This window comes from Schistocerca cancellata, chromosome 2, assembly GCF_023864275.1.
Source record: "Schistocerca cancellata isolate TAMUIC-IGC-003103 chromosome 2, iqSchCanc2.1, whole genome shotgun sequence".
In the NCBI taxonomy this organism is placed as follows: Eukaryota; Metazoa; Arthropoda; class Insecta; order Orthoptera; family Acrididae; genus Schistocerca; species Schistocerca cancellata.
Window position 1 is genome coordinate 780,744,658 of NC_064627.1, and position 16,432 is coordinate 780,761,089.

The 16,432-nt window shown below is 40.7% G+C and overlaps 1 protein-coding gene across 5 annotated transcripts in view; it reads right to left on the minus strand.

Annotated features, from left to right (window-relative positions):
• Positions 1–16,432, minus strand: part of LOC126162628 (uncharacterized) — a 105,053-nt gene that overhangs the window by 14,207 nt on the left and 74,414 nt on the right. For 3 of the 5 annotated variants that reach the window (XM_049919252.1, XM_049919250.1, XM_049919251.1), the window contains exon 9: positions 15,929–16,011. The exons of the other annotated variants lie outside the window; for them this stretch is intronic. In XM_049919252.1, the coding sequence (XP_049775209.1) occupies positions 15,929–16,011 (83 nt within the window). The remainder of the gene's footprint in view (positions 1–15,928; positions 16,012–16,432) is intronic. 5 annotated transcript variants of the gene reach the window in all.

Genomic DNA, 16,432 nt, shown 5'->3' on the forward strand with positions numbered 1-16,432 from the left:
ATAGGTGAATAATGTAGTATGTAAGTCTATATCTTCTTCTTTACAATCACCAAACACTGAATTTATTATTGTTCAGTGTTAAATTTTGAGATTTAATATTGAACTATTGTTTTTCACACAGAAAGAGAATACCACAGAGCGGCAACACTGCAGCCTTAATGAAGCAAACTGAACAATCCTCTGTCATGTTTTTGGAAGTCAGGAAAAGAGCGTGGTACATGATAGCACGTAAGGACATCAAGAAATTACAACCGTTAATGCTTAGCAATTCTAGCCAGAAACAATACTACCTACGAGTATAGCAAACTAATGCTTTATATATATTTTTCAACAGTGTCAGTAGCTTTCATATAAACGCTTTAACCTCAGACAATCAGTAAAACAGTACTCACTTGAAATAAGAAATATTCGTACTTTTATTGTTTCTGTGTATGAAGTTACACACTACACAAATGTTAGGCATGATTTCAAAAAGAAATTCAGCAACTATTTATTTTACAAGTTTGAATGTTTAGGTCTACTATCCTGCCTTCAGAACAACCAGAGCCTGACTTCTGGAAATATGGTGGTGAACAGTACAATGTGGCACCGCAGGGAGTGCTAAATAACATGCCACAGCCTTTGTGTGTATTCTGTCTCTTTGTTTTATTATTAAGCCACCAGACATTTTGAACCTGGACATCATTCAGTCTTAAAATCAATATTAAGTAAGTGACAGAATACATACAATTCATATAAGACAAAAATACTGCATAAGATGCATTGGCTGGGAAATATTGTGAGACACCATCAGTAATACAAGTATTACATGTCTCAGGATACAAAGATCTCTCTCTAAGTACAACTTACAGTCCAAGATGTGGATCTCAGTCAGAATCACAAGGTATAGGATTGCCTTAAAATGCATGAACCATGGGGCTCTGGTGAAGTTACATTGAGAATAGTTGGGCAGTAGTAGATACGATGAAGCTTTCAAGTCAAAAAATGAGTCTTCAGTGTAAAATTATGACAGCAAGACAGTGACACTGGCTTGGCAAGAATGATAGTTTTTTATATTATAAAAGTCACCAAAGCCAAACACGAACAATGTATCATGAAGGAAGCATCAAATATTCATGAAATGGTAAACAAAACTGATCAGCTGGTCAATATGTATAAAGATAAATCATGAAGTGGCTACAGCAAAAGAAAAGCTTAAGACTTTTTCAATGTACAGTGTTAAAGAACAGCAACTGATGCATGCCCACCGACTTTGCTCAGTGGTCAATTTGGACATGCAAAGATACTGAGATGCGGTGCTAGGCTAGATAGCACAGACCATGGCGGATGGTGGGGATCTGAAGGGAGACTGCATGCGAGTTAGAGAGAGAGGGGGGGGGGGGAAAGAGAGGCGGGGAGGGGGGGGGGGAGGAGCGAGAGAGAGAGAGAGAGAGAGAGAGAGAGAGAGAGAGAGAGAGATGGCTGAGATATAATGCATACCTCAAGACTAAGAGCATCCATTTATCTTCACTATTCTGTTAATACATTTCTTCTACTGAGCAAATGCCCACAACTCTTAAGCTAGGCATTTTACAGCCCACGTTTGCAAGACAATCTTATTCTTTTGGTTCATACTTCTTCCTCTGAAAGTCGCTTACCCTATAGCATTAGCAACAAAAAGTACCGATAGATGCATTCCACTCCCATAGGTATCACAACGATTTTCGCTTGTAACTTTCGACGTGGTTGTTTCTAGAGACGTGCCCCTTACCTCAAATTGATAAATTTACCTTCTCCTTCACGCCTAAAAGTTTGTAACATCATTACGGAATCATCCCATACATCAGTCTAAGGAGAGGCAAAAGAAAAAAAAAGAAGAAACAGTTATTGCAACGTGAGTGTGTAAAACTTAGAATTGTGCTTCGAGAAAACGTTAATTTGATGCGGTAAGAGATGATTAATAACCAGTCTGTTATAATAGAGATGTTTATAGTGTAGTACATAACACCCTTGATACGAAAAGCAGAACTAAATTAATATTCTGTGCTCTAATAGTATTACGTTAAATGAATTTGTTTGGTTCTGGACCTGATATAACAAACTTTACAAATGTCTTCTATTGATTCTTTTTCATGGGCTATATTCAGAAGACGCAGTAGATGGAGCTCTCCACTGTATATATCCTACGGAAGCCTCTTCAGCTCTGCATAACTACTGAAACGGACATCAATTTGAACTAGCTTAATCTAATCACGTCTTGGTCACCATATAAAATTTTTACCCCCGCCCTATGCACCCCTCCATAATTAACTTCATTGTTACTGCATGCCGCAGAGTGTGTTCTATCAATCGACCGCTTCTCTTACAAAATTGTGCCTTAATGCGCTATCATTCCGAGTTCGATACACTACCGTTTTATTATTCACTCAGTCTACTCATTCACTCAGTCTACTCATTTGTACCAGCATGTTACAAAAGCTTCTGTTCTGTTCTTGTCAATGACGCCAATCGTCCACGTTTTATTTTGCTAGGCTACATCCCTGACATTTGCTGTCAGAAAATATTTCTTAACAATTAAATTTATATTCAGTATTAATAAAATTCTCTTTTCAGAAACGCTAGGAACAGGTCTTGGTAGTACTACGCTGTGAGAGGCCAGTGTTGGGATCATGTGTTGTCTACAAGCCCATAATGGCAGCATAGCACAAGAAGAGACACGTGGCCGCTGTCAACCAAAGCTTACATGAAGTCTCTTGGTGCAGGGCTTGTGATCATACCAGTGGAGTTGCAGCTAAGTCACGATAGAAACTGCAACCTGGCTTTGATTAAACATCACCTGTGGACCTATGTCAAGAATTCCCCAACTTTATAAATGCGTTCCTTGATTTTTGCCCAGCTCACCGTAACCTTCCTCAGTGCTTAAGAGTTACAGATCTGTTTTAGGTTGTTAGGGGTGAGCAAGAAGATGTGTGCTTGCTCTGTTTTCCAATACTTAAGTTAGTTGTTGAAATTTTGAAATACAAGGATTTGACACGGAGTCCCCCCATGAACCATGAACCCTGCCGTTGGTGGGGAGGCTTGTGTGCCTCAACGATACAGATAGCCGTACCGTAGGTGCAACCACAACGAAGGGGTATCTGTTGAGAGGCCAGACTAATGTGTGGTTCCTGAAGAGGGGCAGCAGCCTTTTCAGTAGTTGCAGGGGCAACAGTCTGGATGACTGACTGATCTGGCCTTGTAACACTAACCAAATTGACCTTGCTGTTCTGGTACTGCGAACGGCAGAAAGCAAGGGGAAACTACAGCAATAATTTTTCCCGAAGGCATGCAGCTTCACTGTGTGATTAAATGATCATGGCGTCCTCTTGGGTAAAATATTTCGGGTAAAATATTCCAGAGGTAAAATAGTCCCCATTCGGATCTCCGGGCAAGGACTATTCAAGAGGACGTCATTATCAGGAGAAAGAAAACTGGCATTCTACGGATCGGAGCGTGGAATGTCAGATCCCTTAATCGGGCAGGTAGGTTAGAACATTTAAAAAGGGAAATGGATAGGTTAAAGATAGATATAGTTGGAATTAGTGAAGTTCGGTGGCAGGAGGACAAAACTTTTGGTCAGGTCAATACAGAGTTATAAATACAAAATCAAATAGGGGTAATGCAGGAGTAGGTTTAATAATGAATAAAAAAATAGGGACGAGGGTAAGCTACTACAAACAGCATAGTGAACACATTATTGTGGCCAAGATAGACACGAAGCCCACACCTACTACAGTAGTACAAGTTTATATGCCAACTATCTCTGCAGATGACAAAGAAATTGATGAAATGTATGATGAGATAAAAGAAATGATTCATGTAGTGAAGGGAGACGAAAATTTAATAGTCATGGACGACTGGAATTCGAGAGTAGGAAAAGTGAGAGAAGAAAACATAGTAGGTGAATATGGGTTGGTGGGTTGGGGCTAAGAAATGAAAGAGGAAGCCGCCTGGTAGAATTTTACGCGAAGCATAACTTAATCATAGCTAACACTTGGTTCAAGAATCATGAAAGAAGGTTGTATACATGGAAGAACCCTGGAGATACTAAAAGGTATCAGAAAGATTATATAATGGTAAGACAGAGATTTAGAAACCAGGTTATAAATTGTAAGACATTTCCAGGGGCTGATGTGGACTCTGACCACAATCTATTGGTTATGAACTGTAGATTAAAACTGAAGAAACTGCAAAAAGGTGGGAATTTAAGGAGATGGGACGTGGATAAACTGAAAGAACCAGAGGCTGTACAGAGTTTCAGGAAGAGCATAAGGGAACAATTCACAGGAATGGGGGAAAGAAATACAGTAGAAGAAGAATGGGTAGCTTTGAGGGATGAAATAGTGAAGGCAGCAGAGGATCAAATAGGTAAAAAGACGAGGGCTAGTAGAAAGCCTTGGATAACAGAAGAAATATTGAATTTAATTGATGGAAGGAGAAAATATAAAAATGCAGTAAATGAAGCAGGCAAAAAGTAACACAAATGTCTCAAAAATGATATCGACAGGAAGTGGAAAATGGCTAAGAAGGGATGGCTAGAGGACAAATGTAAGAATGTAGAGGCTTATCTCACTAGGGGTAAGATAGATACTGCCCACAGGAAAATTAAAGACACCTTTGGATAAAGGAGAACCACTTGCATGAATATCAAGAGCTTTGATGGAAACCCAGTTCTAAGCAAAGAAGGGAAAGCAAAAAGGTGGAAGGAGTATATAGAGGGTCTATACAAGGGCGATGTACTTGGGGACAATATTATGGAAATGGAAAAGGATGTAGACGAAGACGAAATGGGAGATATGATACTGCGTGAAGAGTTTGACAGAGCACTGAAAGACCTGAGTCGAAACAAGGCCCCTGGAGTAGACAAAATTCCGTCAGAACTACTGACAGCCTTGGGAGAGCCAGTCCTGACAAAACTCTACCATCTGGTGAGCAAGATGTATGAGACAGGCGAAATTCCCTCAGACTTCAAGAAGAATATAATAATTACAATCCCAAAGAAAGCAGGTGTTGACAGATGTGAAAATTACCAAACTATCAGTTTAATAAGTCACAGCTGCAGAATAATAACGCGAATTCTTTACAGACGAATGGAAAAAATGATAGGTGCCGACCTCGGGGAAGATCAGTTTGGATTCCGTAGAAACGTTGGAACACGTGAGGCAATACTGACCCTACGACTTATCTTAGAAGAAAGATTAAGGAAAGGCAAACCTACATTTCTAGCATTTGTAGACTTAGAGAAAGCTTTTGACAATGTTGATTGGAATACTCTCTTTCAAATTCTGAAGGTGGCAGTGGTAAAATACAGGGAGCGAAAGGCTATTTACAATTTGTACAGAAAGCAATTGGCTGTTATAAGAGTCGAGGGGTATGAAAGGGAAGCAGTGGTTGGGAAGGGAGTGAGACAGGGTTGTAGCCTATCCCCGATGTTATTCAATCTGTATATTGAGCAAGCACTAAAGGAAACAAAAGAAAAGTTTGGAGTAGGTATTAAAATCCATGGAGAAGAAATAAAAACTTTGAGATTTGCTGATGACATTGTAATTCTGTCAGAGACAGCAAAGGACTCGGAGGAGCAGTTGAACGGAATGGACAATGTCTTGAAAGGAGGATATAAGATGAAGATCAACAAAAGTAAATCGAGGATAATGGAATGTAGTCAAATTAAGTCAGGAGATCTGTGGGAATTAGATTAGGAAATGAGACACTTAAAGTAGCAAAGGAGTTTTGCTATTTTGGGAGTAAAATAACTGATGATGGTCGAAGTAGAGAGGATATAAAATGTAGACTGGCAATGGCAAGGAAAGCGTTTCTGAAGAAGAGAAATTTGTTAACATCGAGTATAGATTTAAATGTCAGAAAGTCGTTTCTGAAAGTATTTGTATGGAGAGTAGCCATGTTCGGAAGTGAAACATGGACGATAAATAGTTTAGACAAGAAGAGAATAGAAGCTTTCAAAACGTGGTGCTACAGAAGAATGCTGGAGATTAGATGGGTAGATCACATAACTAATGAGGAGGTATTGAATAGAATTGCGGAGAAGAGGAGCTTGTGGCACAACTTGACTAGAAGAAGGGGTTGGTTGGTAGGACATGTTCTGAGACATCGAGGGATCACCATTTTAGTATTGGAGGGCAGCGTGGATGGTAAAAATTGTAGAGGGATACCAAGAGATGAATACACTAAGCAGATTCAGGAGGATGTAGGCTGCAGTAGGTACTGGGAGATGAAGAAGCTTGCACAGGATAGAGTAGCATGGAGAGTTGCATCAAACCAGTCTCAGGACTGAAGACCACAACAACAACTCTATGTTAAATGCAGTTGTGTACAGAGGGTCATTCCTTAAGGTAACCTTGTGTCAATCATGTGACATAATTTATGCTGTATCTAATTGCATTTCTCTGTCTGTTATAGTTTTATGCGTGATTTGGGCACCCCATTAAATTACACTGTACAGTGTGCTGAGACATTGGCAGCTGCAAAAGGTTAGATTAAAACTGTGTTATTAACTGTATGTAAGCCGACTGAAAGTTGGGACGTGCCATGTATTAGTACTGTTGGGTAATTAACTGTATGAAAAGCTCAAATGCCTTTACTTGAGTTTGCTCTATATTATTAAGTTTGCTGTTCCTTGCTTAAACAGAATCCATAGCCTTGTGTTTAACTGTGATGCTATTTGTTTTCCCTTGGTTATTCACGGCCGTGTTCTTGAAGAATTGTGACTTTTGAATGTTTCTGGCCTCCCTTGATTTATTACGGCCATTCTTGTTGCAATAAGTGTAAAAGCTTTACATTTAAATGTAATAGTCCTGTTTTTACTGGTCAGCCATGGCCAGCCTTGCTTAACAAAAATTTCTTTATTGGTATACTGATACTGCCATGTCTCTCAGTAAAATTTCATCTTGTATTGTGTAAGTTAGTTAGCTGTTCATTAATAATGGCCACTTGCTTGAATTATGTTGTTTTTCCTTTTAAAGGTTAATTTAACTGTTTTTTAATGGTCAATTATGGCCATCCTTGCTTAATAAAATTTGCAGATTCAACTGCCAGTCAGTCAAGGACAATCTCTCAGTAATGTACACTTCATATCACTTGAGCTATTTAGCTGTTGGTCAGTAACAGCTGCTTGCTTACTATTATGTTATATTTCTTTTTAAATATTTAACTTTTTCTACTGGTCAGTCACAACCATCCTTGCTTAACGAAAATTTGCAATTTTTATACTGATACTGTCAGTTAGTCACAGTTGTCCTCTCAGTAAAACTGCACCCTGTATTCTGCTGAAATTGTTGAATTGTTTGTAATTTTGGATCATAGCCATTTTCTGAAGAAATTGCTGTTAATAACAGTTACAGCCATTGTTCTCAATACTGTGAATGAAATGTTCGTGTTTTGCAACTAACTGAATTTGCTCAACTGTGTTTCAGTTGACCATGGCCATTTTGCCTGGTAATAACTACGTTAAATTTATTGTTAAACAACAGAAACCCCAGGTTGGAATATCTGCAGTGCAGGAAAAGACAGACTGCTACTTACTGTAAAGATGTTAAGCTGCTGACAGGCACAATTAATAGATACTTACACAAATGCTTTTGGCCACAGCCTTCATCAGAAAGATAAAAATAAACACATACTATTGATTCACACAAGCAAGTACACCTCACACAAACATGGCCACTAACTCCAGCAGCTCGGACCAGAATACAACTTTCAACAATATGGAGGGGCAAGGAAAGAATAGTGTAGTGTAGTGTGTGTGTGGAGGTGGTGGGCAGAGGGGGAGGGGGGGGGCAGAAGTGCTGTCTGGCAGTGTGTGCAGGGACTAGACTGTCCACAGGCACAGCAACAGGAAGTTGTGGGGCAGGGAGTTGGGGAAACAGAGCAAAAATTTGAGAGAACTGGGGAAAGATAAACGGGAGCATTGGAAGAGGATGGAAAAAGAAGAGGGTGGGAGACAAGAATGGGGAGGAGTAGCTCGGACGGATGGGGTGGAAACTGATGGGTGGAAGTTTTGGGGACAGTATATTACTGTAGGTTGAGGCTGCAATACTTACAGGAAAGCTGGTAGTGGATGGGAGGATCCAGATGGCTCAGGCAGTGAAGTAAACATTAAAATCGAGTCTGTTAAGTCCAGCTGCATGTTGTGCCACAGGGTGGTCTACCTAGACCTTGCTCTTGGTCACAGTTTGGCAGTGGCCATACATCCTGGTGGACAGCTGGTTGGTGGTTAAACTAATATTAAAAGCTGTGTAATGATTGCAGCAGAGCTTGTATACGACAGGGCTGTTTTCACAGATGGCCTGGCCACTGATGGAGTAGGATAAACTTGTGACAGGACTAGAATAGGAAGTGCTGGGTGGATGGTTGGACAGGTCTTGCACCTGGGTCTTCCACAAAGATATGATTCTTGTGTCAAGAGGTTGGGATTGGGAGAGGCATAGGGATGGAAGGAATGGACTAAGATGATGTGGAGATGGTGTGGGTGACAGAACACCACTTTAGGAGGGGGTGGGAAAGACCTAGGGTAGGATGTCCCTCATTTCAGGGCATCAGGATAAGTAATCAAAGCCCTGGCGAATGATGTGGTTCAGTTGTTCCAGTCCGGACTGGTACTGGGTGACATAGGGGGCACTGCTTTGTGGCTGGTGCATGGGGATGTTGGGATGGTTGGGGGTGTTAGGTGATATTACACAGGGGATCTGTTTGCAGACTAGGTCTGGAGGATAGTGCCTGTCTGTGAAGGCTTTGGTGAGACCCTCGGCATACAAAGCAAGGGAATTCTCGTCACAGCAGAATATGCCGTCCTCAGGTTGCCAGGCTATACGGGAGGGATGTTTTGGTGTAAAAGGGATGACAACTGCGAAAATGCAGGCAATGTTGGTGGGTTGATGAGTTTAATGTGGACTGAGGTGCAGATGGAGCCATCAGAGAGGTAGTAGGTCAAGATCTATGAACATGGCACACTGGTTCGAGGAGGTCCAAGTGAAGTGGGCGGGGCAGAAGGTGTTGAGGTTGTGAAGAATTGAAGACAGGGTGTCTTGGTCCTGAGACATATCAAGCAGATATCATCAATGAACATGAACCAGACTAGGGGTTTGGCATTTTAGGAGGCTAAAAATGTCTCCTCTAGGTGGCCAATAAACAGGTTGGCATGAAATGGTGCCGTGTGGGTGCCAATGGCTGAGCCATGGATTTGTTTGTATACCTTCCCTTCAAAGAAGAAGCACTTGTGGGGTTAGGATGAAGTTAGTAAGATGAATGAGGAATCAGGTAGTGGGTTTAGACTCTGTCAGTAAGACTATGAGCAAGAGGGATGTTGATGTATAGGGAGGTGACATCAACAGTGACAAGTAGGGATCTATGGGTACAAGGCCGGGGATGGTGGAGAGACGGTAAAGGAAGTGGTTGGTATCTTTGACTTGGGAGACTATGATTCAGGGCAATTGGTTGGAGGTGTTCGTCAATGAGGGCTTAAATTCTTTCAGAGGGGCACAATAACCAGCCATAATGGGCCATCCATGATTCTTGGGTTTGTGAATTTTGGGGAGCATGCAGAGGTGGGTGTGCAAGGCATCATAGAGATGAGAAGGGAAATAGATTAAAGGGAGAAGTTTAAGCATGTATTGAAGATTGTGTTAGGGTTCTGGGGTGGAATCACTGGCAGATTTTATACTGGAGGAATCAGATAATAACTAGCGGAGGCCTCACACACCTTACTAACTTTATCCTAACCCACAACTACTTCTTCTTTGTAGTGAAAATTTACAAACATATCCATGGCTCAGTCATGGGCATCCACATGGCACCCTCTCATGCCAACCTGTTTGTGAACCACCTAGATGAGACCTTCCTAGCCTCTCAGAACACCAGACCCCTAGTATGGTACATGTCCATTTATGATATCTCCATGATATGTACTCAGGGCTGTGCCATCCTGTCTTGCTCCCTTCACAACCTCAACACCTTCTCTCCCATCCAGTGACCCACGTCCCTAGATCTTGACCTACTCCTCTCGGATGGCTCCATCAGCACCTCAGTCCACATTAAACACATCACCCATCAACATTACATGTGTTTTTGCAGCTGTCATTCCTTTTACACCACAAAATCCCTCCCATAACGCCTGGCCACCTGGGGATGGCATATTCTGCTCTGACAAGGAGTCCCTTACCTTGTATGCTGAACGTCTCATGAAGGTCTTCACAGACAGGCACTATTCCCCAGATGTAGTCCACAAACAGATCCCCTGTGTCATATCCACTCACACCCCCAATCATCCCACCATCCCCAAGCACCAGCCACAAAGCAGTGCCCCCTACATCACTCAGTACCACCATGGAATGGAGAAACTGAACAACATCCTTTGACAGGGCTTTCATTAACTATCATCATGCCGTGAAATGAGGGATATCCTACCCTACACCTTTTCCACCCATCCTAATGTAGTGTCCTGCCCCCCCCCCCCCCCCCCCAATCTCCACAAGATCCTAGTCCATCCATATGCCTCTCACCATCTCACACAAGGATCATGTCTCTGCGGAAGACCCAGGTGCAAAGCCCGTCCAACCATCCACCCAGCACTTCCTCTTCTAATCATGCCCCGTCAGTGACCAGGCCATCTGCGAAAGTAGCCATATCATATAAAAGCTTTGACATAATCATTACACAGTTTTTTATATTGGTTTGAGTACCAACCAGCTGTCCATCAGGATATACGGCCACTGCCAACCTGTGGTCAAGAGATAGGTAGATCACTCTGTAGCACAACATGCAGCTGAACTTAACATGCTCGATTTTAATGTCTGCTCCACTACCTGAGCCACAGGGATCCTCCTATCCACTACCAGCTTTTCTGAACTGCACAGATTATAATTATCCTTACAATGCATTCTCTGCTCCAGTAAGTATCACAGCCTCAACCTGTGGTAACATACTGTTCCCTAAACTTCCACCCAACAGTTTCCTTGCCAACTGACCAATACCCTCCTCCACTCTTGTCTCCCACCCTTTTTTTTCCACTCTCTGCCAATGCTCCGACTCATCTTTCCCCACTTCTCAATCTTCGCTCCATTTTTCCCCACCTCTCTGCCCCACAATTTCCTGACGCTGTGACACTGCATCTGTAAACAGTCTAGTCCCAGGACACTCTCCCAGACAGCACTTCTCTCCCCCCCCCCCCCCCCCCCCCCACACCTACACTACCCCTTCCCCACACCTCCAGATTGCTGCTTCCATTCCATGTGACAGTTGCATTCCAGTCTGAGCTGCTGGAGTCAGTGGTCATGTTTGCATGAGAAATACTTGCTTGTATGAATGAATGGTGTGTGTTTCTGTTTCTTTTCTTATGAAGGCTGTTGCTGAAAGCTTATGTGTAAGTATCTTTTAATTGTGCTTGGCTGCAACTTAACATTTCATTTTTACAGTTTACAGTAAGTAGCCAACTATCTTTTCCTACTTTGTTAAATTTATCTTGTTCATTTTGCTGTTAGCCAGCCATGGCCATATGGGGTAAGGAAAATTTTAAAAAAATAATTTAACTGAGACTGCTCTCTGGAATTAGTAACTTAAAACCTTTTTAAGAAAAGAGTGATTGTTCTAAATTTGCTTGAGACAAAAAATTTAATGCAAGTACAGATTTAATTGAAACTGTTGTATTTCCTAACACAAGAGCTTTAATTATAACTGTTTACTGGAGTTAACAGCTTTTTTAAGGAAGGAAGTGTTTTTAATGCTGTGTCTTTTTTGTGTTTTGAGAAAAGCTCAGTGATTGCCACTTATGAACCACAAGGAAACCAGCTCCACGGTTAAGTGTCACTCATCCCCTCCCCTTATTGGCTGTGTTTCCGCAATGTTAGTAGAAACTAAGCACTATCATGATTATTACGAAGATCCATTGTTAGAAACTAAAAGTAAATATGTAGCCACAATGTTAAGAAACTCTACTAAAACTAGTTCAGATGGCAGGGAGGGTTATAAATAGCTCTAGGGATTGTAAGGACAAATCAATTAGTGATGTTACCATAAACTATAAAGAGAGTATCATCAGACCCAATATCAGATCACAAATATTTTTAATGATTACTTTTCTTCTGTTGGAAAATCCATCAATGAGCGCTTCAACAATCTTCATCATAGATATAAGGGCATTCCAGTCAAACAAAGTGTATAGTTGGCTCCAACTAACAGCAAGGAAATAAAATACATAGTAAGGTCACTAAAAATACAAAATCAACAGGCTATGAGGGACTGTTTATCAGCACATTAAAACAGAGCATCCACAACATATCTAATGCCATGGCCAGGGCAGTAAACAATGTAATTGCACTAAGTTGTTTCCCAGACAGTCTAAAGAGAGCACAAGTAACCCCAAATTCCAAGAAAGGTGAAAAATCTAACATTGAAAACTACTGCCCTTTCTCAATCTTATTTGCATTTTCTAAGATAGTTGAGAAAATATTTATACTAGACCAATGACATTCCTGAGTCGACACAATGTAATATATGAAAATCAGAATGCCTTTATGAAAAACAAATCAACTTCTGTAGCTGCAGCACAATTAATAGACAAAATAATAACTGGGGTAGAATATAAAGAATATGCTACAGGTGTGTTCCTTGATCTAGAAAAAGTTTTTGATTGTGTCAATATCACCGTACTACTTCACAAGCTGTGGACTCAAGGCATTAGAGGAACTGGCTACAAGTCAATAAAATCAAATATGAGCAACAAGAAACAATTTGTTGCTGCTTAAAACAAAACGTGGCACTTTCAAATTCAAAATTACTCATATCAAATAGGGAAGGTTCTCTCTTGGAATCCCTCCTTCTCTACGTTAATGATATATAGTACTGTTCTTCTAGCTCTAAAACAATACTGTATGCAAACAATATATCAACAGTATGCAAACACAAAGCCTACGACAGTCTGTAGGTGTTGTGTAACAGCGTAACCAATGAAATAGTCAGGTATTTCAATGAAAGCCTTCTAAATGTAAGTAATTCAAAGACTGCAACACTGGAACTGAACACCAGGAAACAAACACAAATAGGCATGAAATTATCTATAGGAAATGGCATTGTAAAAAGGGAAAGAGTGGACAAAGTTCTTGGAAATAACATTATTCAAAAGGAAAAAAAGGACAAAATTCTTGGGAATCACAATCCAGGACAACCTCAAATGCAAAGGATGTCCTTCCCGCTATCCTTCCCACTCCTCCCACAGTGGTATTCCACCCTCCACCGAACCTACACAATATACTCGTCCATCTTTATACAACCCCTGCTCCCAATCCCTTACCTCATGGCTCAGACCCCTGCAATAGACCTAGATGCAGGACCTGTGCCATACATCCTCCTACCACCACCTGCTCCAGTCAGGTCACTAACATCACCTATCCCATCAAATGCAGGGCTACCTGTGAACCCAGTCACGTGGTCTACAAGCTAAGCTGCAGCTACTGTGCTGCATTCTATGTAGCCATGTCAACCAACAAGCTGTCTGTCTGCATGAATGGCCATCAACAAACTGTGGCCAAGAAACAAATGGACTGACTCCTTGGTTGCAGAACATGCTGCCAAACATGATATCCTTCATTTCAATGACTGCTTCACAGCCTGTGCCATATGGATCCTTCCCACCAACACAAGCTTTTCTTAATTGCACAGGTGGGAACTTTCCCTGCAATACATCCTACATTCCCATAACCCTCTTGGACTCAACTTTCATTAGTCACTGTCCAGCCCCTTCTCTGTTCCCATTCCAGCACTTCACAGCTGTCATTCCACCACAACCACCCAGTCTTTTTATTTCTCTCCTTTTCAGCTACTTCCTCCCTACCCCTCCCCTGCCCTCTGTATAACCTGCAGCACTTCACTGTCTGCCACCCCCACCATACTATCCCTCCTCCTCCCCATCCCAGTCTCCTTCTTACTCCCACCTAGTCGCCACTCCCATCATGCTCTGGTGCTACTGCTCACAGCGTGGTTTCAGTTGCCTGAGACTGCAATTGTGTATGTAAGTTGCGTTTGCATGAGTGTGTGTGTGTGTGTGTGTGTGTGTGTGTGTGTGTGTGTGTGTGTGTGTGTGTGTGTGTGGGCGCGCGCGCGCGCGCATATGTGTGTCTATTGTTGATGAAGGCCAATGCCAAAAGCTTTAATTGTGAGAGTCTTTTTGTTGTGCCTATCTGCGACTCCGCATCTCCACTATGTGGTGAGTAGCAACTTTTCTTCTCATAATATAGGTCCAGATTTGCTAGAGGAAAGATCTCCCAAAATCTATATCAAAGGGATCAAAGAAATACCATGGAAAGAGTTCAAATTGGCAGATGAATGGAGCAGTGAAAATGACATATTAGGCTCAGCAGTAACTTAATGAATCAGTATGGACACATGTCCCATCATTTCAATTTCACTTTCATTTTGGGCATAATTACATATTACACTCCAGATTGTTCTCTGATACACTTACATGTTTTCCTGTCTCTCCTGGCAACTCCAAATATGCACATCTCTATCAGTTTCTGAGTGACTTCTGCATTTAAAGTCCATGCCACAAAACCAAAATTCAAAAGTGACCGACACCTTTATTTCTAGGTACACTGAAAGCATAGTTCTGAAACCCCTATTTAGTTCACAAAAACCACCACAAGCCATTTTAGTACTCTCTTTATTTCTTTTTCTCTTCATTCAGTTGTTGTTTTCCACTGTCTGAACTTCGAAAGCTTGACAGCTAGTCTTATGACTTAATTGTTACAATTTCATTTTATTATGTTGGCTCTACATTATTTTGATCTTATTATAATTAATTTTCAAGCCTGCTTTTAAACTGGTCTGCCATGCATGGCTACAGCTTCTCTACCCTAGAGGCACACAATAAAATATCATCAACAGATAAAAGTGGTTCAGACATGTCCCATTAACATACTATATCCCTTCATCATTTCCCCCGTTTTATGATCTGAAAATTTCCTTAGAACTGCTGAGAAGAGTTTTGGTGACGTTGGAATCTTTTTGCTGTAATCTGCAGATTTTGCTGACTCAATATTTACTTGCTGACCTAACACACAACTTACACGTCCATCTGAGTGCTGGACACATTGATAACCAAAATAAAAGAATTGAAAGAAACTACAGTTTTGTCAATTACATGATAAATTTTGCCACTTTAAAATGTAGTGGTGTAAGAGACATTAAAATATAAAGCATAAAAGAGCAATTTGTAAAGCATGAAAGAGCAATTTGTCAATGTGTACATTTTAAAAACACACTTGAGGATTATTCTAGAATGGGTCACACAAGTGATTTGTCAGAAATGTCCTTTGTAAACTGATTGTATTTCCCCAGTACTCTACCAGTAAACCAAAGTCTGCCATTGCTTTCACCATGACCGACCTATGTGGTCATTCTATTTCATATCCCTACAAAGTGTGACATCCCAGCATTTTTGTGAGTTGACCGATTTCAGCTGTGACTCACTCTGTGGTATTAAAGTCACTGGAAAAAACTACTACTTCTTCTTCTACTTCTTCTTCTTCTTCTTCTTCTTCTTCTTAACTGTAGATACAGCAAAAGAGAACATGATATATTTATTCCAAGTTCCATTATCCTGTATGTAAAATAAATGACAACTTTTTTCACTCTCAAACATTACATTATTCTGATTCACACTGTAAAAACACTATCACCATTCTAATACTCTAATTCATAATATAATTTTATAAGCATCACATGGCCAGTCAAAGCTATCAGTTATACTTAACCAACAAAATTTTATGGCTCAGAATACTTTGTTTTTATTTTAGCTACAACTATTCTATGAAAACCAACTCATGGCTATGAAATAAAAAGTGTAGTAACCAATTTTTCATAACAGTGCCTAGTGGAGCTACATCTCCATTCAGATACTTACCCAGAAATGTAAGCAAAATAATTGGGAAAATGAATTGTTAGGCCACATGATGAAATTTCCATATATGATGGATTTTGAAGCACCTGGAAAGAACAAAATCATTTTTGATACAGCATGGTGAATTAATAAGTATCCATTATGTACAACTTTGGAATGTTGCATGCTTTTCTTATGGTGAGAGACTATATCCAAAAAAATGTGTATCACATAAGAAATTATTTCACTACACAATGGAAATACCTGCTATTCATTTGCTTAATTGTATGGCTTAATGATGGTGGCAAAATATTCTGAAAGTAAAATGGTCCTACATTTGGATCACCAGAAGCAGACTACTCACAATGATGTCAACAGGAGAAACAAAATTCGTGTTCTATGTGTCGGAACATGTAATGGTAGATCCCTTAATTGAGTAGGTAGGTAAATCAGTAAATTTTAACAAGGGAAGTGCAAAGGCTGAAGTTAAATATAGCAGAAATCAATTAAGTGATGTAGCAGCAAGAT